The 24,721-nt window shown below is 37.2% G+C and overlaps 1 protein-coding gene across 1 annotated transcript in view; it reads left to right on the top strand.

Moving 5' to 3' along the window:
• ANOS1 (anosmin 1) overlaps positions 1-24,721 on the top strand; it is a gene marked incomplete at both ends in the record, with an annotated part of 134,887 nt that overhangs the window by 57,892 nt on the left and 52,274 nt on the right. Inside the window, 2 exons of the mRNA XM_080363923.1 lie at positions 17,447-17,509; positions 20,681-20,903. Of these exons, the coding sequence (XP_080220049.1) occupies positions 17,447-17,509; positions 20,681-20,903 (286 nt within the window). The remainder of the gene's footprint in view (positions 1-17,446; positions 17,510-20,680; positions 20,904-24,721) is intronic.

Raw genomic sequence — 24,721 nt, 5'->3', positions numbered from 1 at the left:
CAGTTCTCCTTTCTTTGAGGATTGTGGCAAAAGTTCACATCTTCTAAATGAAGAGAGAGAAGAAAACAACATTAATCATAGAATCATTTCAGTTGAAAGAGACCCTCAGTATCATTGAGTACAGCCATGCTTTATCTTTTTTTATTTGATGGTCACTTTAAAATCCCAAAGTTTTCTCAGTTTATTAAAAGGATGAGCAAAAAGGAAATTTTCAAAAGAGAATATGTTTTGAGGAGGGCTAGCCATAAGGCTGTTTTATATGTCAGTTGCCCTGGCAAGGGGCAGTCTTCCCCCAGCTACTTGTTCTGTCCCACCATCTTATGTTGACTTAGCAATGAGCAAGGTCAGCTCACACGGCTGCCCAAAAACTTCTCAGGGTGGAGGAGATGAGCAAAGGGAGAGTTTTCAGCATCACTAGTCTAAAAGTGCATTCACTTTTTCAATCAAAATGCAAAAGAGCAAACACAATGGGCAGCCCAGACGGAGTGGGAGGGCAGGACCAGGACATCTGCCCATAGTTGATTTGGCTTATGCTGTTCTTGGAGCCTCACCTGCTCATCTCTGCAAAGTGCTCGTTCTCATTATAAAGGGCAATGGGACTTGACTCTTCTCTCACTTGTACTACTTAACTTGATAGCTGTGGGGGAGGATGCCATTTCTCCACTACATCTTGACTAATACTTTTGTATGCCTCTCACTTAACCTTCACCAAATGCTTTGTAAAGACACCATCTCTAATTTCCAAACTGCATCCAGTGAGTTGGAAAACACTATTGTTCTGTTTTCATATCACTTGATTTGTGCTTGGTTTGAATGGCTCTGCAAGAAGCAATGCACTGGAAGGTAAAGCCCACTACAGGTCTTGTATTATGTATAATCTGCATAAAGTTGAATAAAGCTTTTGTAAGGCACTAGCATAACTTGGGGGTGGGGGATGGAGTGGGTGAGGGGGCTAGGGGTGGTGGAACAAAACAAAAAACACCCTGAAAAGCTTTAGGATATACAGACTCTCAAGCATATTTATGTGTAGGGAGAGGACAGTGAGTATTTTGGACTGATGAAGTGTTCCTTGTGGAAGCTTGCGAAATAAATGCCACTGTTTAGTCTGCTTCTGCTTTCTTACGTTTTGAAGTCACTGATTCAAACATCAAATGTCCCCATCGTCTATACTGCATATTGTCTTATAGTAGTCAAAGCAATCCTTTTAAAGCTACATTTCAACTTGTTTTTTAAAAGCAAATCTGACTCTAAGATAGTATATAATCTAGAAAAAGCAGTGAAATGCTTTAATGGAGGAAATAGCTTCTGGAGTCTTATATAGCAAATGTTGTGATTGATTGTCGTTCTTGGGGGTAACTGGAGGAGTTAGGATTGTTAATGTGGCAAAAAAAACCCAAAAGTCAGAATATTCTTTCTTTCTTCTCAGATATTACATGGAAGTTTGCAGAGTACGTGAAATTTAGTCCTACTTTTGCAGTGGGAAATGGCAAAATGTGCCAAAATGATCCATGAAGCAAATAAAATAAAGCTTTTAAATGAAAGCTTTAGCTTATAATATTTGCAAGGCAAGTCAGTTACTTGAGAACAGTTAGTGGCAATAAATTAGTTTGAAATGTGTTACAGATGGGGCCAGCATGTTTTTTCTCTTCGACTTTGTGGATTGGATTTGTACCTGAAGAGATATGGTGACATTTTTCAAGAACTGAGTTATAATGATTTTTAGCTAGAAGTTTTCTTTTATTTTAAAAAATACTTCACTTGTCTTAACACTGTGTCTTCGTTATGCTGTTGTAAGAACAAGGAGAGGTGAATAATCAGTAGCTAGTTTGGTATTATAGATTGGAGTAGTGGAGCTTTTTGATACTCTATCAAAATACTTACAGATATGCCATTATAATGGCATAAAAGGGCTTTTACAGCCACAGAATATTTCAACTTAACTGTGATAGGCTGTGTCTTTAGGAGCACGTTATATGATACTGTAAGCTTCACTTAAATTACAACTATTTTGTAGGTATCACGAGTGTTAGTAACCAAGGTAAAGCTCAAGAAGTGTAGATTTTCTAAAATGGATGTTCATCTTTGTTTGCAGTGATGCACCTTTTCTCAAAAGGCTCTTATGTCTAAAGGATCTTGATATAGTCATCTCTGTTGCATCTTCAGGCCTGGGAAATTTTTTAGTAGTTATACTGAACAAGAAAAGTATGCGTGAAGGGACTGAGGAAGAAGTAAGTCAACTTTAATGGCCACAATTTAGAAAAATATAATTTTCAAGCTACTTTTTAATGTCTGAAGGAAAATTGTATTCACAGAAGAACTGAGAAACACATAATTTGAGATTAGTTTCTTAAAAATGCAGGTACAGATTAGTGTAAGAGGTTAAAAAGAGAAAGATGTATTTGGACAATGAGCTGTGACAGCTGTTGTTGCTGTTGCCTTTTTTAAGAATATGAATGGAAACATTGTTTATGTAAGTGGCTTGGCCTAAATGTTGTTGCAGAATTTTTGCCAAATATATAAATCGTTCTTAAGGTACTTTGGGCCAAACTCTGTCTCCTTGGTTGCCTGGGTGTCTCCTCTTGATTTTAATGAACATTACATATGTTAATTCAAGCACAAAGTTGGCCCTATGATACTGAGTCACTGAGGTTAAACTATAAAACAGGTCATTTCTACATGAATATGTAAGCAAGTTCTAGGATACTTGAAGAATACATTGTCAGATGCATGCAAACTTTTATGGCCGTTCCATTAGGCGATTGTAAATGCAGGAGAGAAGTATTACATTTCATCACAGTCAGACATTATTAAGATGTTTTTTAATAGCCCAGTCTTGAAATATTCTTCATTCTCTTGTGTATAAAGAACACTATTCAACAAATTTTGCACTGTTCCTGAAAAAGGGTAGTTTTTGTTATTTGATTTGTAACAATTGGCATTTACAATAAAGCCTCTATATCTACGCAATGTTTCAAAACAGTGGACCTGATTTCAAGGTAATTTCAGTTTGAAATTTGGTCCACCTATTTGAAACACCCTGTATTTTATATTACAAGTAATTCTGTAAACAGTTTCAGTGTAGTAGCAGTTTTTCCTCTGGGCAGTGGCAATTTTACATGGTGGTAGAAAAATTTTATCTAACTGTTTTGTGGAGGTTAAGGAAAAGAGAGAATTAGCTTTTTATTATACCACATCAATTGATGCATTTGCAGAGACAAATATAGGACGGCTACCCTAAGGTGCTTACATATTGATCTCTAGCCAATTGCTCAAAGAAATACTGTGGAAAATATAAAATGACTAAGATAGTTTATTTGAATAAGCAAAAAATATTGCTTTTGTGGTTTTGTATATAGACCTAAACGTATTTCAAATGTTACAGCAACTGGGAATTATATAAATTCAAATTGGGTTAAGGGAGTAAACATGAATAAAATAATGTAACAAATGTGACTGGTGGTGGAACAAGCAAGATTATACCTTATGTCTTGTTCAGAAGTCTCTTTATGAGTACTTTTCTATCTACTTTAATGACTGAGTGTTCTTATATTCGAGAAATAGAATGCAGCCACAAGATTATAAATGTCTGTCTGAAATACTTGTTACAGAAGTATACTATTTCTAGAAATATTCTGGAATATTACAGTTATTGGGTAAGAAATCATTACGTAATACGGCAATCCCCCAGTGTTAATCAAATGAACAATCTTTTGATTGGTGGTGGCACTTGAGATTCGGACACCTGAATTTGGGGTTCTATACAATCTCTAATTGATGGAGTTATCCAGGCTCCTGTTGTCAAGAGGGTTGAAGTTAGTGCTGCCAGTAACCTCCAGAGAGCTACTTATCTCACCCTGTAGGAGACATCTGGATGTGGTCCACTGAGTGGTTCTGCATGTGTCATTGACTATATTGACTACATTGAGTCCCTGTTTCACATGTAGCGCATAGTTCTGTTTGAGCTTCTGTAGAGTCTTGGAGGCATCCATGGGGGACTGGCAGGTGAGACGGATACTTAAGAAAAAGGTATTTGCCTTTCCAGAGTGGTAGCTGGAGGCTTGTTGTCACACTGCACATTCTATTGGATATAAGTACCTGTGAGTGGGCAATGTACTTTGTTTCCTGAGGTTTGGTTTCTGAAGGAGAGTTTAACTCTTAAAAGAAAATCCCAAAAATGTTTCATTAAAAGAGGTAGTTATATAGAAAGCAGAAAACTTGGCAATATCCTGACTGAGTAAAAAGCTGCAGTGGTTGATTACACATTAATATAACCTCCAGGATGTATGGTGGTCCTTACAGATGAATTCGCATGGAAAACTTTGCAGGACTATTTCTTCCCCATACCCCATTTTTCTGTTTCCCTCACCCAGTGCCATTGTTTTTCTTCTTCATTTTGCACAGAGTCCTCCAAGTTGCTGTCTTACCACTATTACTCAACCCAACCCTGCTTGTATCAAGATGTGTAGTAAAAAATGCCATCCAGCTAGAGCTGCTGCCACTCCAGAGCCCGCAGTGAAGATTTTTCAGGATTGTCAGGTTTTGCAGTTTACAGTGACTACAGAGCAGCTCACAGGTCCCTGCTCTCCATACAAAATCGAGTATTCGGGTACTCTTATCTAGACATGCATTACCATGAGATTTAGGATGCCTCTGAGCAATCACAGGGAGTCAGTTCACGAAACTGATGGGCACCTGCAATCTGTGCTGATTTAATCTAGAATTATGACTTCTGGTTGTGACCCTGTGGCTATACTTAATTAACTAGTGTGCATTTCCTCGCATATATTTGCATAAAAAGGCAAGTCATCCATTTCATCTGTCAGCATGCAGAGTGCTATGCAAAGAGCTGCTTTTCAGAGAGTTGTTCTCTGGGGACTTAATACCAACATACTTCCATAATCCGGCTCTTTGATTCCTCTGAGGTCTTGCTCAAGAGTCCCATTAAGATGAATGGCAGAAAACTAGATGAAGCATTACATATCCTAAATTTCCACTTTACATTTTTTGCTATACTGCAATATCACCTTTATCACAATTATATTCTATTTCATAGAATCATAGAATCATTTAGGTTGGAAAGAACCCTCAAGATCATTGAGTCCAACTGTTAAAGATCATTTAATCATTTTAACATCTGTGCACTATGATAGGTCACTTTAGGATGACTAGAAGTATATTACCATCAGTCTTTATGTATTGTAGTCCGTGACTGGAAGGGTCAGTATATTTTAATAAAGTTAGAAATCAGTGGATAATTAATCAAAATACTTAGCTTCCAAGCTAAAGTAAAAAGAAGGAAAAAAAAAAAAAGGCAGGCTACATATTCAGTCACAATCCTAGAATTCTTTTGGGAATAATATCTGTCAGCTAAATTTTATATTTAAGAAGAATTTTGTTTGCCCAATTAACAATCTAAGCTTATACAGCAAAGTGACACAGTGATTCCTGTTTGAGCTGGAGAAGTGAACCACCACATCCCTGAACACTGAAAGCAGAAGGTGTTCCTGGGGCACAGGCAGTGACAGTCTGAACAGCCAAGTCACCTTCCCTCTGTCCTGGAAGTAGAAATAGCCAGTGGTCTGGCGCAGGCTGTTGCCAGAGAAAATGAATCTGGCTTGATTCTTCCATCACAAGGCTGAGGTGTGATTTCACAGTTTATTGTGTTCTATGATAGTTTAATCAGAACTATTTATTTATTAACTCAGCTGCCAGTTTGTGCTGCTTACCTCTCAACACCATAATGTTAACCTTCATTACTCAGCCTTTGAGGAAAAGTGAGATATCAGTTCTTTTTTAGACTGTGGTTTTATGACTGGCTTAAGCTGTTTTAAGTGCAGGCTCTCCATTAAATAGGTGTTTACAGACTCCTCTCTCCTTCTCTTTTGTGCACGTCCCTGACCCAGACAGCTATTTTTTATGAGCTACTGAGCGAGCTGAATGGAGAAGTTTACTTGGCTAAAAAAGGTCAGTTTTTCATCTAGGGTGCCTGTTTTACATCCAAAGGTGTGCTAGTCCCAGTTCAGGACTGCCCCTCTTTTGGTGGCATTCTGGATTTATATTTACTTATGCTAATCATGTAACTGTAACCTAACATATAGAGCAATTAGAGATACTTATCAAGAAATTTAGCATGTAAGTGTCATCTTTCTTGCTCATTGAAAAACAATAGGAGGGAAGGCATTTATTTAATAACCTTTGAAACAAGATAGCTATTGTGGGTTACTTTGTTTGAATTTTCTAAGGTGGGTATTCATACACTTTTTTATTTAAATCACAAACTTTTTTTCTTTTTACAAATAATATGTGAAACTATCTAACTTTTAAGGTATCACTGAGCAGTGTTTATTCTATGAATTGTCATGTAAACTGAGAATTTTACTCATTATGGTATTTCAGCTATGTTAAGATACATGAAGAGATTATTGTGAAAAGAAATCACATCTCCTTTTACAAAAGATTCAATGGATACAATAGGGTTTCTAAACATGGGGCAGAAAAACATTCTTTGTGTAGTGGGAATATATTTGGAAAAAGCTAAGATAAGTGTAGAACACTTCACAAAGTTTCCTGTTACATTTTGGCTTTTTGTTCCTGTTGTACTTGGGATTAATGGAATTTTAACTTCTATTTTTGTAAAATGAGGCAATATTTCTATTACATATATCCCTAGTACTTTTTAGAAACACCATATTTCTTGTTTGTTATTGCTGATCATCCTCACTGTTTTGTTTGTTTCGTTAATTTGTTTACTCTGAAAATAAAAATGCAAATTTATTTTCTATAGATCTGGGATTTTTTGTTTGTTGTTGGTTTTTGTTTGTTTGTTTCCTCTTACCTACATAAGTTTGTATCATCAGTCTATTTTAGGTCAATAGTTTTTCCATTAAAGCAGCAAGTGTAGCCCTGAGTACGGTGAAAACTTTCTAGATTTACTATCATTAGATTGATTGATCTGTCAATGAGGCAGACAACAGATATACGTAAAAATATTTAGGCCAAGCAGTAGAAAGTGAATTGCTTGCTTCAGAGTTGGGGATGAAGCTTTTTTCAAGACAACCTCCTTTTCGTCTTTCTGTCCTTTTTCCTCCCCCTTTGCCATAACTGCCCGGAGAGGCACGCACAGATGCCGGCTGCCAGCGCCTGATGCTTAACCTGACCGGCAGACACAGCTCACAAAAGGCGGCTTTTCAGGTCCCCCAGTGAAACAACCACTGCATTTTATTACAGCGTGAAATCAGAAGTGAAAAGCCTGTGGCTCTTGCTATTTAGTAATGCGGAATATGTCGTTTCTGGTGGTGATGGTAGTGCTGGGAGGGAAATAGAAAGCCAGGGAAGAGAAACAAAGTAACGATTTAGACAAAGAGGGCCTCCCTTTTTTTCTTCGTCTCTAATTGTTAGGTGGTCTACAAAACCGTGGTGCTTTGGTGGATACAAGCAAAAAGAACATTTAGTTGCGGCTCTTTCATTCAGAAATGTATGTGTGAATTTGCAGGGTTATGTATAAGGAGAGTCATCTGTTATCAGGAGAGTTCACTGGTTTAACTCATTTATAAAACAGTAACAAAAACCTTGACTTTGCTTGGAGAGCTGTGCTGCTCTGACAGACACTTCAAGTTGCATAGCAAGATGGTGTTTATAACAAGACTGTGTGTGGTTATCTGAAGCTGCCTTGTAACAGATTGGAAGGGGAAAGTGCCAGCTTGAAGAGGCTTTCCCTTGTCTGCTTGAGATTAAAAGAATCATGTTTTCTCAATGAAAATTTTCTGCATATATAGAATGTCAAAATATTTATGCTCACTTTTATTTTAAAAGTGTTCTGTAATCGCAAAAGCAAAGAGTCAGCTATCAGGAAATGAAAAGACAGTATATGAGAGAGACATTTCAGAATGTACAATGGGCTTCTTTTCATAGAATCGTAGAATCATTCAGGTTGGAAAAGACCTTTAAGATCGCTGAGTCTACTGTAAAGTTATCCATCAGCTGACCACTATCGCTGCTGCTGGAAACGAGGTGTGGAAGCCCATCTGCAGTTCTAACATTTGCAAGGGAAAAGCTGTTAAATTTTGCAGATCCGTATTGTTAGCAGTAAATATTACTGTTATTTCTACTAGACTGCCTTCTTTAAACCCTATCCACATGGGAAGGATGGCAGGGAACACTGGTCTAGAAACAGGAGGGATGTACAAGTGGAAAGCTTCTGCCATGTTTCTTCCTCTCTAAGTTATAGATGCAATCTTGGAGAAGTTTTAAAAGCAGAAAGAGATAGTATGACTGATCCATGATAAACTGGTGAACAGATGCAAACATGACAAATCAGTTTATTGGTAAGCTGCTCTATGGCACTGCAGCCTGAAGGAAGTTCAGACAAAGAAGCAAAACTGCTACTGGTTTTTAATTCAGGTAGTTCATTTAGTTATTCATTAGTGTAGTAGCTACACTACTGTGAGCAATAGCACAGAAAGAAGGAGGAAGGCAGTAAGCAATTAGAACTATTATCACTATCAGAAAGAAGCCTATTAGAGACGAGCTTCTTAACCTCTTTAGACTGTATCAGTGTTTGATTTAAAATAATTTATGCACTTTGCCACAGTATATATCTTGTGTGCACACCGGTACTCTGGGCTTGACTTGCTGCTTCATAGCATTTGGCAGTGCTACACCTTGTATCTTGATCGTTGAAACCCAAGAATGTGGAGATTTAGAATAAGGGCTAGAAAGAGTTTTGAAAAAAGAGAACTAATTGGCACTTGATGCAGCAACTAAAAGCAAGGCAATAGAAGACTAGGAAACTGCTCTTTGAGGCAACAGCTTAAATAGGGATAATTGGAACAATAATCTGGTAGAGGAAACAAAGATGTGAAAAAATGGAGAAGGTGAAAAAAAATATTTTTTCTGTAGGAAATAAGTGCTGGTGGAATAGCTACTGCACTGAGCCGTAACCAAAATATTTGTACCTATTATAAACATTTCAAAAGAACTCCAGGAGAGTCAGAAAGTGCTGCTAGGGCATGCCCCTTCAAGGTGAGAGGTCCACATTGACAGCTCTACTCCTGAGAAGAACTCATTGCTTATACAAGACGAAATGGTTTCAACAGGAGAGACAAGGCTTCATAAAATACTTTATGTTTAGGGGATTCATCTTGAATGTAGAGAGTTTAAGTTCAATTCCATGTTTCAAAATCAGGCAAAATAAGAACTCAAAGATGTTTTCTGGTGACTGTGCTAAGCTGTAGGCCATGAGGTAGGAAAAGAGAAGAAAGTACGTGTCCCAGTTTCCTCTGCTGGTACAAAACCCTGTAAACAAATTTTCAAAAGAGCTGCTCAGGAATGAACTAGTGTTAGGGAGCCAATTTTTTGTTGACATAGATGGCCATGATGGTAACAAAGAATAGAAACAGAAACACAGAAAAAGAATAGAAACATAGAATGGACAAAGAATAACAAAGAATAGAAACATAGAAAAGCGTCCTATGATTGTTATTCTGTCCTTTCAAACAAACACTTCTGCTGGCAAAGTTTGACATGTCAGACAACCAAGCCATACAGAAAGATACCAAGCTGTCGGTGTTGAAAGTTATTTTCAGTCTAAAAGGATTAGAGTTGAAAACTGCTGCATTTCTTCTACAGTGTGATGATATGACTTTCTTTTTTTTTTTAATAGTAATTTACTTTCCAAATATTTTATGTCAAAACAGTTCCTTCATTTTCAAGACCCTCAGTGACCTCACCTTCAGTACATGTATAAGTTTTCTGGTACCTTTCACTTTCTGTTTAACTCTGGGCATTTACAGCAAAGTCTACATGGGCTTCCAGAAAATTTGACCTGAAGTTCTTCGCACAGGTCTTGGTCTTTCTGGTGCTCTAATGTTGGGTGTTGGATCATATGGAGGTTTGAAATGGTGGATTTTTGGAGATAAATCCAGTCAGAACAGCTTTTTTATCTGAACTTTTGAAACAGAGCCTCCATTTTAGGAACAAAGCATATATAAGCAAAGGTCTGGACAGACTTACCCAATACACTGTGAGCAGCCCTTTCCCTGTCTCTGTTCCAGGAAATACTGATACTGATCCTAAGTCATAAGGCTTTATTTGCTTAGAGTATTGAAGGCATTTGGTAACTCAAACCAGTAACACTTAAAATTGTGGTATTGGCATACCCGGTGTTGTCTACTGAAATGAACTCGACAATGAAGAAAAGGAAATAATTTTTCCAAGGTTGTGTTTTTATTAGATATCCAACAATTGCACTTCTGAAAATTTCCTTTACCTTAAGTACTGATTTGATATTAGCAAGTTTGCATAACTGTGGAGAGAGGTAATACCTGTCCATGTGTGTGCCTTTAGTCCCTCCACACCCAAGTAAGATAAATATACATCTAATGAAGCTATTTGCTATAGCAGTTTAAACTATGCCACTTGATTTTGGAGCCAGGAAAGTTTCTCAGAAATGTTCCATTTGGCTCTGAAATAACTATTCAAATGACCAGGTCACTCTCCAAAGTGCTGGTAACCGATAGAAGATGGCTGCACCTGAAACTGCTGTAGTCCCTTGAGATCTACCCCATCACAGTACATGTCAGGATGTCATTAGTATAGAATACCAAAAATTACATATCGAGAAGGACTAAAAAGTGCTCCTTAAAAGGATTTTACAGACCCAGATCACTCTAACCAAGTGGCACATTTTTCAGTGACCATTTAAAATCTAAGACCTGGCTTTAATTCAAAACCAGCTCTACAATTAGTAATACTTTCAGACAGTATCAGCTGGGTTCCCAGTGTACATGATAATGTCACAGAACAACCCCAACTGTGACTAATTTAATTAAGGCTTGATCCTCGAATACAAAATCACTCCTTTTCACCAAATCGTGATGCTCACTGACCTACAGGAGAGAAAACAGGCAACACAGACAGAGAACCTTTCTCTGTCATTTAACCCATTTGTTTATTCAGTTACAAAGGAAATATATTACTAGTGTAATTCTCATGAGAATCTCTTTTAACATGAACAGCGAAGTAACTCCAAGTAGCCACATGAAACTGCTATTTTACATAAAGAATATTTTTTCACAGTTGTTCCTATTAGACTTTTAAATTTTTAATGATACTTAAAACTCTCCCAGGCTACATTAAATGTAGCTGAATTTTAGGACCTAAGAAGTCACACCAAGTTTCTAGAAAGTTGATGACTAGTGCTCCGATGGTTCAGTCTGCTAACGGGGGGAGAGGCAAAAGAGGCAGAGAAGCAAGAGACTGTCTCAGTTTAAGATGTATTTCACAAAGTGCTCAGATGCTTCTCAAGCAAAGTGTATCAACCTGCAAGCTAATTTTTTTGGCCTGAGGAACTGACCGATCTGATAGTGCATCTCTACGTCTATTTGTTTTAAACAAGATAGTTTAAACAAGATAGTACAGTGAGTGCCTGATCTAGTAGGGTGTACGAGCACAGCCAAAATACTGCAGTGTCTCATCTTAGGCAGTTTATCACAAGGAAAGGTTCCTGCAAGCTTGAGTGCGATACCCTTACACCATGAACCACTCACATGGAGAGTTACTCACATGAAGCCTCCAAATCAATCAAATTATCAAGCATGGTTTTTGGAGAGCATTGAGAATGTTCCAGCTGGAAATGAGAAAAGGTTTTTTTGTGTCATGATTCTGGATTCCCTTACCTGCCTCTGTATAGAAGGAAAATATCCATCTTAAAGTTTATGAACACATGCCATTCCCACAGGAAGTTGAGAGACAAATGTGTAAATAGATGTTTATAAAATTATTTGACAAAAATTATGCACATTCCTGAAGTGGGCAGCCCAAAGTCCTTCAGATGGATTCACTGTTCTCATCCCAGGCTTCTTTTCTTATACTTCATTGAAAATCATTGAAGAGTTGTGATTCTTACGTACTATTATGTTTAATTAATATTCTTCTATTCTACTAAATTATTGCCTTATAGATATAGCTCTTAGAACTACACCGTGTCCTCCTTAGTGCAGGAGTACCAGATCAGACTCATGCATCAAGTTGGAAAATCTGATTTGGTCTTTGGTTCTTTGATTCAGTAACATAAATATTGATATTTCTTTTTTACATTAATAAATAACATGTATCTTCTGGGAAGACAATGTTTGAGGGTTTTTTTTTTTTGTGTATGGAACTTTTGGGAAAATACAATCCAGACCTAATGGGAGGGCTTTTTTTAATTGATGTGCCTTTTTTTTTTTTAGATTATAAAACTTCCTGATGTGTCTCCTCAGTTTGACCATGAGAAATAGTTTCAGTAAAAAAATCCTCTATCTCCTGACTCGTACAGTAAAAAATAGTTGTTCAAACTGTAGAAAAGAAAGAACTGTTCTGTGATGTGATATTGCTAATACTTGATACTGTTCTACCAAGCCAGCATGAGATGAATTGATTTGGACTGAGTAAATATTCAACTGTGCTTTTATTTTTCTGAAACAAAACAAGTTCGTCCTGCAGACAACTCAGAGTCTATTTTTTGAGACACAGAAGTAACAATTTGTATTCATCTTTATAAACAGTAGATGTGGAGTTTAAAAGAATCAAAATCAGTTATTTCTCTCTCACTGCCTGTTTATGTTTTGTGTTGTGTTTACTGCCACTGTGCTAAGATTTACAAATTGAAAATCACTTTTCTCATGGTTCCTTTGGGTGCAGTCATATATTTAAGTGTATCCATCGCAAGGAGATTCTGTCTAGGAGTGATGGACACGATATTCTCCTTTGTCTGCGGTTAAATTCCTGACCCCAAGAATGTTCTCTGTGCGGTGCCTGATAGTGGGTACATGCATTTTTCAGGTACTTGTCTTCATGACATGATAGGTTTTTAAGAGACCATACAAAGAAAGGTATTTTTCCTTTTTTCTTTAACCATCTAGGTTCCAGCTAATTAAATACTTTAGGACAGCAAAACTCTTAAATATAGATTGTAAATGTAAAACAACCATTTCTGATGTTGCTGTTGTGAGCAACTGAAATGATGAATGATAATGAAAAGAATAATTATATCCAGCTATTACACTTTGTATATATTCTTTTTATAACAGCTTGCACATGACTTGTTCCACTTTGGTATTTGAAGAAGTCTTACTAGACAATAATACTAAAAGTAGATTCTTCCAGTCTGAAATAAGTGTTTGCTGTTTAAATAGCTATAAATGTTTAAATTCAGCTACTTAATTCAAATTCAATATCTGAATAAATATACAATATTTAAATAAATATTTATTTCAATACTTAAATGAAGCTTTGCAATTCACTAGACTTGCAAAATTGCTGTGTTGGTGTAACACTTTCTTGTTTGGGTCAAAGGCAACATTTTCTAAGCAAAAGTGTGGAGGACTACTTTGAAAATCCCTTTCCTAAATAATGCCTATATCATATACTAATCTCATAGTTGCTGTATTTATAGGTTAAAATTAGAACAGAAAAGACTAAGAGGGCCCTCAAATGGAATTTAAAAAAAAAATGAAATAAAAAATTAAACCAAAAATATTTTAAAGCAATAGTAATCCTTCTTCCTTGAATAAAAATGTTTTGTCCTTGTTCCTAATTTTATACAGTCTGATCATTCACACATCAATAGTAATATCTGATGTATCTATAGATGTATGACACACACACACACACAAACTTGGAAGGATGACAAATGCTGCAGTGCTTTCTATTAGCACTTCTTTTGGCTTTTGATGCAGTCATTTAGTCCTGAATAACAATTGTGCAGCAGTCTGGATGAGTACAGAAAGCCTATGACTTCCACATTTGACCCCAGGAGAGGACAAAAGAGGTGCTTTAGGAGGATGCAGTTTATCAAAGCCACTCTGATTTACACTCATCATGTCCTGAAGAATGCCACTGGCCTGTAATGACTGCTTTGGTGCTGTGTTTCATGTCTCTTCCCACCCTACTCCCAGCAGCAGAGCAGCCTTTATGGTGGTGCCGGGGCAGCAGTCGGTCAGTGGTGGCTCCAAGGGACCAGAACATCTGCCATATGGACTTCTGAGACACTTCCCTCACCACTGCCCTCCTGCCTAGCTGGTGGTCTGCCACCTACATACCTATGCTTAGGTTCTGAAGGCAGGTGGTAACATCCGCTGGGTATTTCTTTGTACATAAACTCAAGCCAAAAACAGATGCTGCTTGGCTTACATTCCTCCTTATCCTGGATAGAGGATTTCGTTATCCTTTTAACGGGCACACGCATTTACACTAATGCAGAAAACCTGGATGTGTTTAACTGCTGGGTGGGAGTAGCTTTCTCATGGCTGTTTTAGGTATTTCTTTAAAACTTCTCTTATTGGTGAGAAATGCTGAATGCTTTCCTTTCAGACATCAAGGCTAAGCTAAACACCACTGAAATAACTTCTGTTGGTCTAGAAGAGCTTTGAGTCAGGCCTTTGCTGAGTTGCACTGAAATTATTACTATACTTTCCAACTTTTAAATTTTAAGATGCATGCTTTTTTTTTTTTATATCTCTGAAGACTTGGATTTAAGAAAACAGATTTTGTTGCCACTAGTTCTAACTCACATTGTCTTGATTTTAATTTTTATTATGCAAGGAATGATACCTGTCAGAAAACATTCAGCTGCTGTCGATGTAAGACCTGCTTTCACTTTTTCTTGAGAGAATTCTCGACTTGGCGCTTGCCTTGGCTAAGTGGACTAAAAATGGCGGAGATCCATAGTGGAGGGAGAAATGACGTGCTACAGAGCTGTGCACAACACTGCAAAATGTATGTTCTTCAGTGGACTCATCTTGATGCACATCCAAAGTATGTCAAAGACGAGAAAAAACCCACAACCTTTTGCAGATAAAAGATGCAGCTCAGAGTGACACATGTAAATGGGCGAGAAAGCTTAACAGAACTAAGCTGACTAAAGTTTATAAGGACAGAGGGTTTATTGGAAAGCTGAGATGGCTGGAAAAAGACAATTTTATGTACACAGTAGCCCTTCTTCAGAGCTAGTGTGTATATAACACATCAGATCTGGAACACATTTCTTTGCACATAAAAACCGTCAGGAGAGACTTCATGGGGAAAACCGGTATCTCTGTACCTGAGATTATTGCCATTCAGAGGATAAAGCTCACCAGAGAGTGGGAGGGATCTGAAGATCTCATCTGATGTATAATTTAAGCCAAGGACTCAAAGGTTAGACCCAGGTCCAAGCTTCCAGCTTTTCCAGCTTCCCACTTTAGGGGAACCTCATAACAGAGTAGCTAAGAGGAAAAAGGCACAAACCTTAGTGTTTGTGAGGTGCTCTCATCTTTGTTACTACAAGTTTAATAACTATCTGTTTAGAAGGACAGGTCCAAACTCTTCTAGTGCAAAGTTATTAGCAAAATTTCTGTCTGCCAGCAGTTTTTCTCCAACCTACAGAACGGTACAGCTCCACTGAAGATAAGCAATCGTCTTCTGCAGTAGGCCATGGCACTAGGCTAAGTCCAATGCTTTGAGGACTCCTCATACAGCAGGAGTAGGAAGACTTTTTTGTTTATATATAGGCAAGAGTGTGTACTCTAATCAGAACCTATAAAGCTTATGATAGAGGCCTTACAGCTTGCTACAGCATCTGTTTTCCTTGGAGTATTCTGAGAGCAATGGGATTGCCAGGTACTGCTCAGCCCTGGTTCGTTTTGTTCGTCTTCTCTTTGAAGTGTCTAGGCTGAGTTGCCCATCGCTTCTGCCTGCCCTGGTGGCAGGAGATGCTGAGCCTGAGCTGAAAGTAGCCTGGGCTGCGCTGAGTGATTATTAAGGCAGAGACGGACAAGGCATCAAGTGCTGGAGCCTACTGACATTGCAGATAAAGACATCCTGGTACAAATGCCTTGAACAAACTCTCTTAAGCATACAACATCTTGGTATTTCCTTCCAGGAGTGCCATCTGTTTAGTTCTAGAGCCTGCAAGGATGGTTGTCCAGCAACACAGTCAACCTGAACCTGGTCCTAGCTGTCATCTCAATATTGTGGTTATGCTGGTTTAGATACGGTCTGAGTGGCTGTGCAGCAGTGGAGCAAGAATTTGGATAAGACAAGGATATGGAAATCCTGACAGCCTTGGGGACCACTGACAAAGCCTCACTGTGGTCAAAATGTTGCCCATTTTATTTCTACACCTTTTATGCCTCTGTAATTTGGGGCTACGTCCATCAGGCAGTTAGGAGAGTTCTAAAATTGGCATGACAGTGGAGGAATTGTACCAGTGGAGGAACAACACTCTGAAATTAATTAAACTTACTGACTTCAGTGACATTTTATAATATGTTGTTCTAATTACTCTGTATACAGCAGACTGTGAATTTTGAAGAGCTAGAAATTGAGTCTAAAATACCAAAATATAAACAGCGATAATATTTGAGTGATATTTTTGGTACTGAAATATGTAACCTCTGTGGCTAATGATTTTATTATATTTTTCAGGCTTTGTTGTTAGTTAAAAAAAATGCCCAACTTTTAAAATGCTAATTTTTTTAGTACATTAATGATATAGGTAGACAACTGAGATAGCACCTATATGTATTCATGCTTGTTTTTGGAAAGTATATCCAATCTATTACTATGTATAAGAGAAACAAATGATATAAATACTGAACAGTGTGTCAAAGACCTTTCTTTCGCGTGCAATAATTATCTTTCCACTGTTACCAGAAGTATTAGTTATTAGTAACTCCCAACAAAGCTAGTATTTTCCAAGTTTGTGTATCTAGCAAAGGAAAAGGTTTCTGGATGTGAGTCTAAATTTGTGTTTCAGCTGCAGTAAATGCTCTTAATGGTGTGTTTTTTCTTTATGCTGTGCTCTGAAGCTTGACTCTAGTTTGCAGTTTGAATCTCAACTCTCCGAATAACCATTGCAGTAGGGGTTGAAGGTGAAGAAATGATAATATGGTACTTGAAATAAAGTGGTTTTGCTAACAGACCAGTGAACATTGTCTATTTATACAGGAATAGTGATTGAACCTCTTCTGAGTTTACTCCATAGTTTTATGAGATAGTTTCTTGCTTGGGAAGGCAATGTGCCCATCTGATCTTTAGGCTGGTCAGCGAGGAGAAGATTTAACTTTCTTTAGTTTAGAGTAGTGCTTTTGGCATTGTCTCTGTGATCCAGTGACACAGTGTTAAATGGCATTATGACCTAGATTCAATAAGGTGGAAAATAGGATGGCAAATAAAGAAGTGAGGCAATTGCCTTGTACTGTAAGAAATACTGAAGATATTTCTTGTAATCTAACCATGCCTTGGCGTGACCTTGCTCTTACACCATGACTCAGTGACACAATCTTATCCTCAGGAGAAGTGGATTTTTAAAGCCTGTTATTAACTTCCTATGGACCAAACAAATAACTGGAGAAGAAATGGGGTCATTTGTGGTTTTTTCTTTCTTTCTCTTCCTGACACTTCTCTGCCTCCTGATTATTCCTAGTGCCTGGAGCCCTGCAAAGAGTCCTGGGACCTGAAGAAAAATCATTGCCAAAGCTTCTGTGAGGTATGTCAGCCCAAGGGCACTCTTTATCACTTTGTTCTAGCTGTCTCTTTCCTTTAAATATTAGCTTCAGGCAGACAGCTAACAAACATGGGATTTTTACAGCATTTGCCTTCATTTGAATGGATACATGTATAACAATTTAGCCATATTAAGTCTGACTTTAAGAGAAAATTAATTTTTTTTATGACCAAATGATTTATCTCAACTTGAAATTTTAAGACTTTATACAGCCACACTTACATAACTTCTCTTAGAAGGTGCTATTAAATCCCTCCTGTAAGTTGCTGTTTCTACCACATACCCCTCTGTCTTTTCCAGCCATGTGTAAGAAAGAGTACCTTTGTTTAAAAGACAAAATGTCATTGTGTAAAAATCCTTGTGCAAGGTAGCCAGAAAAGATGGCTTTTCTGTATGTGAAGGTCAATCTGATTTTTAAAAGAATATGTCTTCAGAAGTAACTGGATTGTGGACTCGTAGTTCAGAAGACTACTATGAAAATACATAATTATTTAAGAACAAGTCTTTGGAGAACGGTTTCTGAATCATGTTTCAGAATAACCTTGTGAATAAGCAAACCTAGATCAGGTAAACTAGCACAAAAAAGGAGATAGTTTTATTGGATTTAGAACATGGCTCTACTGAGTCTGTAGAAGTCAGTTGTTACTGTTCTTAGTTATTTCAATACGAGATGGAAGTATCATCTCAATAGAAAGTTGCTTTATTATAACTAAATAAATATAAAAATACAACATCATTTATGTCTATGAATCTGGATGTTTATGATGTGGATGTTTATAAAAAAATAGAAGTGACCTTAATTGATACATCGATCTCACTGATATACTGATTTAACTCACTATGGGCACTCTTTTTCTGGTACAAGAGCATGTCTTATGTTTAAATGATTTTGAGCACCATGAAGATGATTAGGAAAAGCTGTAATGTCAACTAAAAAAAATTTAGATCCAAATATGTGTAAATAGGGATTACGGGATTACTGATTTATGTAGTTACATTAGAAGACAAAGTAAAAATTTCTCATGAAAACCAGTCCTTGAAAGAGTTCTTTAACCCAGATTCATTGCTGCTTCCTCATATAGAAAACTCTAGGGTAGTGTAATAATGCAGTTTTAGTGGATCTAATTTATGCCATTCTCGTATATCACTTCTCACTCAGGCTGTGTGTTTCCAGATATGGGTGAAAATACGTATAAAATTGGTTTAAAAGGAAAACATTTGTAGAACACTGTTCTATTGTAGTTAAAAACAGTGAGCATCCCTCTTTGATTAGTGTTTTGTGGTTGAAGCTAAATTTAGAACTTCAAAGGCCTATAATGAAGAGCAACACATTTAGCAGCTAACTGAAAAATGAGCTGTGAAATAGGGTGAGGAGGAGAAGCCTTGAGGACGTATTATGCCTCAGGGAGCTATAAAGTTTTTAATTAAGTAGCTGCAAATTTGTGATGTTTTAGGATTTGAAATTAGCTTCACACACACACAAAAGCACGGGACCACTTTCTCTCAGGCTCCTGAATGCTCTGTAGCCATTGTTTGATTGAATTAAATGAGGCTGTTTTCCTTTGAGATTGTTTTCAATCTTTTTGTATTTTGTAAAAAATCTGGAAACAACAATTTCGCTTTGTGTTACTCAAGGTCCCTGCTTGATATGTTACTTCTTATCTACTGAGTAAGTGTGCTGATGTTAAAGGAACCTTATGTGTGAAGAAGAAAAGGAAAAACATTATTTGACTCTTTTTTTTTTCTTAAAAGTTAAGTTTCCTGCTGGTTTAGCTTCTTAACTGGCTAACCATGGGATCAGGTGCCTTCCAGTGTGGGGTAACAGCAGGAATGCATATTCAAGGATCACTGGGATGGAGACGAGAAATGAGGACTGCTCAATTTGGCAGCCTTTAGGCTGTTTAAGCCATAACACCCACATGCGTCCTTAAAAGCCTAACTCAAAAAGTCTAGATTGTTCTGTAGGACAAGATGGTAAATGTGACTTTTGAGAATAAACTGATATATAGTCTGCAAAACACTTGGGCCTCCTTAACAGTGAAGAGTCTTTCTCATTTCACCAGAAATATGAGAAGAGTAAAAATGAGAAAATAAAACATTAAAATACGGAAGGAAGCTGCAGAAGTTAAATGAATAGTTGGATGGAGAGTGAGTTATAATTCCTGTGTAGGCTTTGGAATCTGTAAATCAGATCTGTCAGAGTGTAAAGCTTTTGGTTGCTCTGAGATAGAAAGAGAGGCCATAGATAACCCCAGTTACATGGGTTGTCCATCTACAGACCTACCAGTCACTTTTAGGGAATGACTTTAGCCATATTTGCACCAAACTAAATAAAGCACCAGATAAAAAAGGAGGTGAAATCCCCACATCACACACAGTGTTCTGCCCAGGGTCCTAGATGCTATTTTTAATACAGTTTTAGGTGAACCTTTCAAACCTCTGAGGGGTACACATGCTATAATATGTCTACGCCTTGAAGCAACCTCTCACATATCTAGGACTTGAATTCTCAGAGAAGTAGCATTTACTTTGATCTTTAATCAATATGTTTAAGGCTTACTTTAATCTGTATTTTCTGCTGATCTTTTTATCAGAAATTACTTCCAGTTCCATGAAGAGTTATACAATTACTAATATGCTGGCAAGAACATAAAGATACTGCAAAATCTTCTCTTATCCCACTCACTTCAAAAAGTATACTGAAATAAGATTTCACTTATTTATCTAGAGTGGCATTACATCAGATATTGTGGGTAAAGTATTATGAGGTACAAAGGGAGGAATGTGGGGTAGTCCAAAAAATAGACTGTCTGACCATTGCTTCCCCTTTGTTTTTGGAATGTGTTTAATCTGTCATTGAGCAACTTTGTAGCCAGCCAATGTGAAGAAAACAAGGGAAAGCTGGCAGATATAAACAACTATATTCCATTAAAGATGGTGCTCTTGCTTGAGGGAATTCATCATTCTGTACTTGGAATGTTTTTTTAGAAGTGGCTTGAATATGTAAACCTTCAGGGATAGTCTTGCAAAACCCAAAAATCTGTATTTTCCTTCAGGAGGTCTTGGAAAATGTACAGCTTTTTTTTTTTCAATATTTTTTTTTAGTTCTGTTCCTGTTGAAAACCTTATATAATTATTTTGGTTTTCCTTTAGCCTCTTTTTCCCAAGAAGAATTATGAATGCCTAACTAGCTGTGAATTCCTTAAGTACATCCTGTCTGTGAAGCAAGGGGACTGCCCAGCACCTGAGAAGGCCAGTGGTTTTGCAGCTGCCTGTGTTGAAAGCTGTGAAGCTGATAGTGAATGTTCCGGAGTGAAGAAATGCTGTTCCAATGGATGCGGTCATACGTGCCAGATTCCAAAAAATCTGTACAAAGGTAGACATTATTAATATGTACTCATACTGGGCTAATAACTTCAGGCCACAGTAACATCTCCTAGAAAAACAGTACTTTCCTTTCACAGAAGTTTGTATGGGTGGGGGAAAAAAAAAGAGAGGTACCTATGAAAGGTATAACTGGACACTGAAAGGGTAGAACGCCAGAGAAAAATGTTGCTTGAGTTTCTGTTTTGTTTTGTGTTGTTTTTTCCCCCTTATGAAGCCCATGTCTGGAAATCTGTGGAATGTAAACATGTGGCTATTATGAATCATCTTAAGCAGAACAAACTTGCCGATTTAGATGAAATCTCAATTTGATGCAGATGAGAGAGAATGCAGCAGGATAATATTTAACAATAAATAGTTCGAGTCCTGCTGATTGCAAATAACATTTATGATTATAAGCCAAACAGGTAGAACCACCAAATACGAAGTGTGAGATCATCTGGTAAAAGAACAAACCAGTGCAGTGTGTTTGGCATTGGCGTTCTTAATGACTTAAGAACAAAATAGTGAAAAGTTATAATATCCACATATATATTATTCATTATTTAAATCTAAGGCAGTCTTATTCAAAAGCTTTAATTGAGTCCTGAAATTCTATAAAAAAGGTTCTCCTTGACATCCATTGGCAAGAACATACAGACTAAGAAATTATTTGCGTAGACAAACTCTAGATATTAATTTGTTGGAATTCAAAAGCTTTATACATGGAAATACCCTGAAACTATGCTCCTAATGCAGAGCAGTGAGCCTTTATGAAAGGCATTTTCTTGTTCCACAGAGTAGAAGTGTTTTGTTAGAAATCCATTCTCCTTATTTCAGTGAAAAAAAATAAATCCTAATCGGTTATGCTTCTGATAGCATGAGCTCTCTGTGGAGAGCCTAATCAGCAGAACTCTGAACTAAAATTCAGGCCTAGGTCCAAATCCAGACTGTTTTCCATCTGTGGATGGAAAAATGGAGAAATATGTGAAGGAGATGGTAATTTTACTTTTAAGTTCATTGCTTTAACTGTAATGTTGATGCATCTTTTTGAATGTCCCTAGTGATGAGAATGTATGTCAAAAATAATGTGCTTTGACTTTAGAATCCTGTCTTTGAGTGTACAGGATGGGCCATCAGGAAGCACTGTCTTATTTTCTTACATAAATGAAGAACATCTGATCTAGAAGTCACAGAGGTTGAGTAAGCATAAAACTGATGAAGATATTTGTCAAAGTATTTTGAAGACCAGGTAGTTCTGTGATCCAGATTTTCAGTGCAGAAGGGAAATTCTCTTCCAATAGACTTCAGATCAGCCCCTTTAAAACTATAAGCAATTAATACACTCTTATACACAGCACTTTTTAAAATTAAAATAATTAAAATGGATCACTTAGTTATTTCTTTTGTCTTCTTGAGAAAAATGGCCATATTGGTAACCTGCCATTCATATTGCATGTGTAACAATTTACATCGTCAGGCTCAATACCACAACTACAAAGCATTCCAGTAAATGTAGTAACTGGAAAAATTAAAAACAAAACAAACAAGCAAACAAAGACGTGGAAACAAGATGACATACTTTTGTAGAGGACACAGGATATGATGTGGTATGATATGATGTATAACTGCATTGGCAAGTCTAATACTGTTCACCTAATTATATAGGAGCAGAACTAACCTTCTCTAACATCTTATCACCTATCTGCAGGAGGTGCTTGCTTGTAAGTGCATATATGTCTTGCAGAGGAAGGGCAAGCCCAATATCGTACTGCCTTCTCAGCTGATGAATTCAGCTAATTAGCCTGTTCAACCTGTCTTTCTGCAACAAAGGACAAATAGAATCGGAGCAGGCTTGCTATTCCTTTCCTCCAGGGGTAAATGACCTTCCTGTCACTAAGGAAGAGTAAACTCTGCAAGCATGGCTAAGATCTATTGAATAAGTTTAGTACGTATTCTTATCATTTTCACAGCACTCACAGCTGGAAAATAAACTCAGATTGAATCTAAGAGTCTACAGAAATTCCTGTAGTTTTACTGTTGATCAGGCTCTGGAGATTAGTTACAACAACTGACATAAAATACCCATCTGATTTGCTGGATGTACAAACTGGATTTGCCCTCTAGTATTGAATGCTGAAGCCCAGTCCTAGAATAATATTAATGGCAGTACCCTGCCACCAGAGTCATATATTGCAAGTGTTCTTGGGTTAACTTAAGAAGTCCAGTGACTTGTTATCCTGATTGTTTATTGGCTTGCATTCACTGTAATCTTCACACTATTATCATTGTATTTTTTCATCTCTGTTGGGAGTATTACTATTCAGTTACATAGTCTTCACATTCTTCCTTTACTGGAGGTATTGAATCATCTCTACTACTCTTCTGTCATCTGCCTTATTCATGTCTTTTAGGTCATCTCGACTAGTCAGGATTTCAGAATGTTTCCCTTCTCCATGGCCTAATTTTTTTTTTCTATGATGTGAACATCGTGACGTTATAAATAACAGCAAGTGCCTAAAGTAGATTTGGTACTTTAGAAATAGAAATGGAAGCAATATTTCTGCTTAGAAATAAAATAGTTTAAAAATGCAGAAGAAAAAGGGGTGAATAGAAAGGGATGGAAAATGTGTGATCAGGTTCACTTTGTCTAAATATGCATATACATCTCCAAATAAGGACAAGGACATGTATCTTTTTCTACACGCAACTAGTGACAGCTGAAAAAATTATCCATCACCCTTTTCCTGTTCAAAAGCTAGTGGTCTCTCAGATGTGATGATACACCTACTTGTGTGAACTTTCCAGGACCTCTTTTTAATAAAGATTTTGGTTTCATGCTTTCTAAACCAGCCTAACTAACTTTGACTGAAATATGTAAGGGAGCAATCCATACAGCAGACCAAACTGCAGATCTAGGCAAGATAAATTGTGAAAAGTAGATTATGACATTTAAAGGGTATGTTGGTATGACAATATCATAACAGGATAGCTGGAGCCAGATGGTGACCCACAGTTTAAATGCTCCTTTCATGCTTTCAGAAAAACAGATTTGTATTTAAAAAACAGTGTACGGTTTTAAAAGTACACATTTCTGAGTCTTTGAACAACTGTGTTTACAATTGTACTAATGCCATGAACGTACCCTTTGCTGTCCGAAACCTTTCCATGGAAACTTTTTTAATTCCTGGGGAACTAATATTTAAGATACAGATTCTTGTGATGGCCCAGCATGCATTTATTTTTTGTGGCACAGAGATGCATGTGCTGTTTGAAAGACACCTTTAGAAACATTTTTCCTGGACGCTGGTATTGCACTCATACAGCAATCAGTGATTTGAATTCTTCAGTTAAGCACTGCAGGCTTCAGAGGGCTAATTTGTTCCAGCAAGATGAAAGGGCTGACCATTTACATAATAAAAAGCACATTGAAGAGTAATTGGCTCTACACATCTGGATATTAAATTGATGTTGCTTGTTCTACAAAAGTATTTTGAAATGCGCTTGTGCTGTGCTCTCCGTGTATGTGCTGCTGTGCTCCATCTGCACGCAATTCCCTACCAGCGGAGAGGCAGAGATACTCGCAATCAAGTGAATCCAACTGCCCCTAATGCAAAGCAGATGGAAGTTTTCTTAACATGCAAATTCTAGGATTATTGTACATCATAATTAAAGAAGGATTTTTAAATGTGGAAATTTGAACTGACATGTTTTGTGATACTCGTTATATTAGACTAAGACTGCTGGCTCCTGAAGGTTATCCATTTTTAAACTGCTGCGATAACCAGATTTACATACTTGATTTTCCTCAGGCTAATTTTAGATTTTGTC

Source organism: Nesoenas mayeri (genome assembly GCF_963082525.1).
Source record: "Nesoenas mayeri genome assembly, chromosome: 1".
Taxonomy (NCBI): Eukaryota; Metazoa; Chordata; class Aves; order Columbiformes; family Columbidae; genus Nesoenas; species Nesoenas mayeri.
This window is presented reverse-complemented; position numbering and strand designations above follow the sequence as displayed.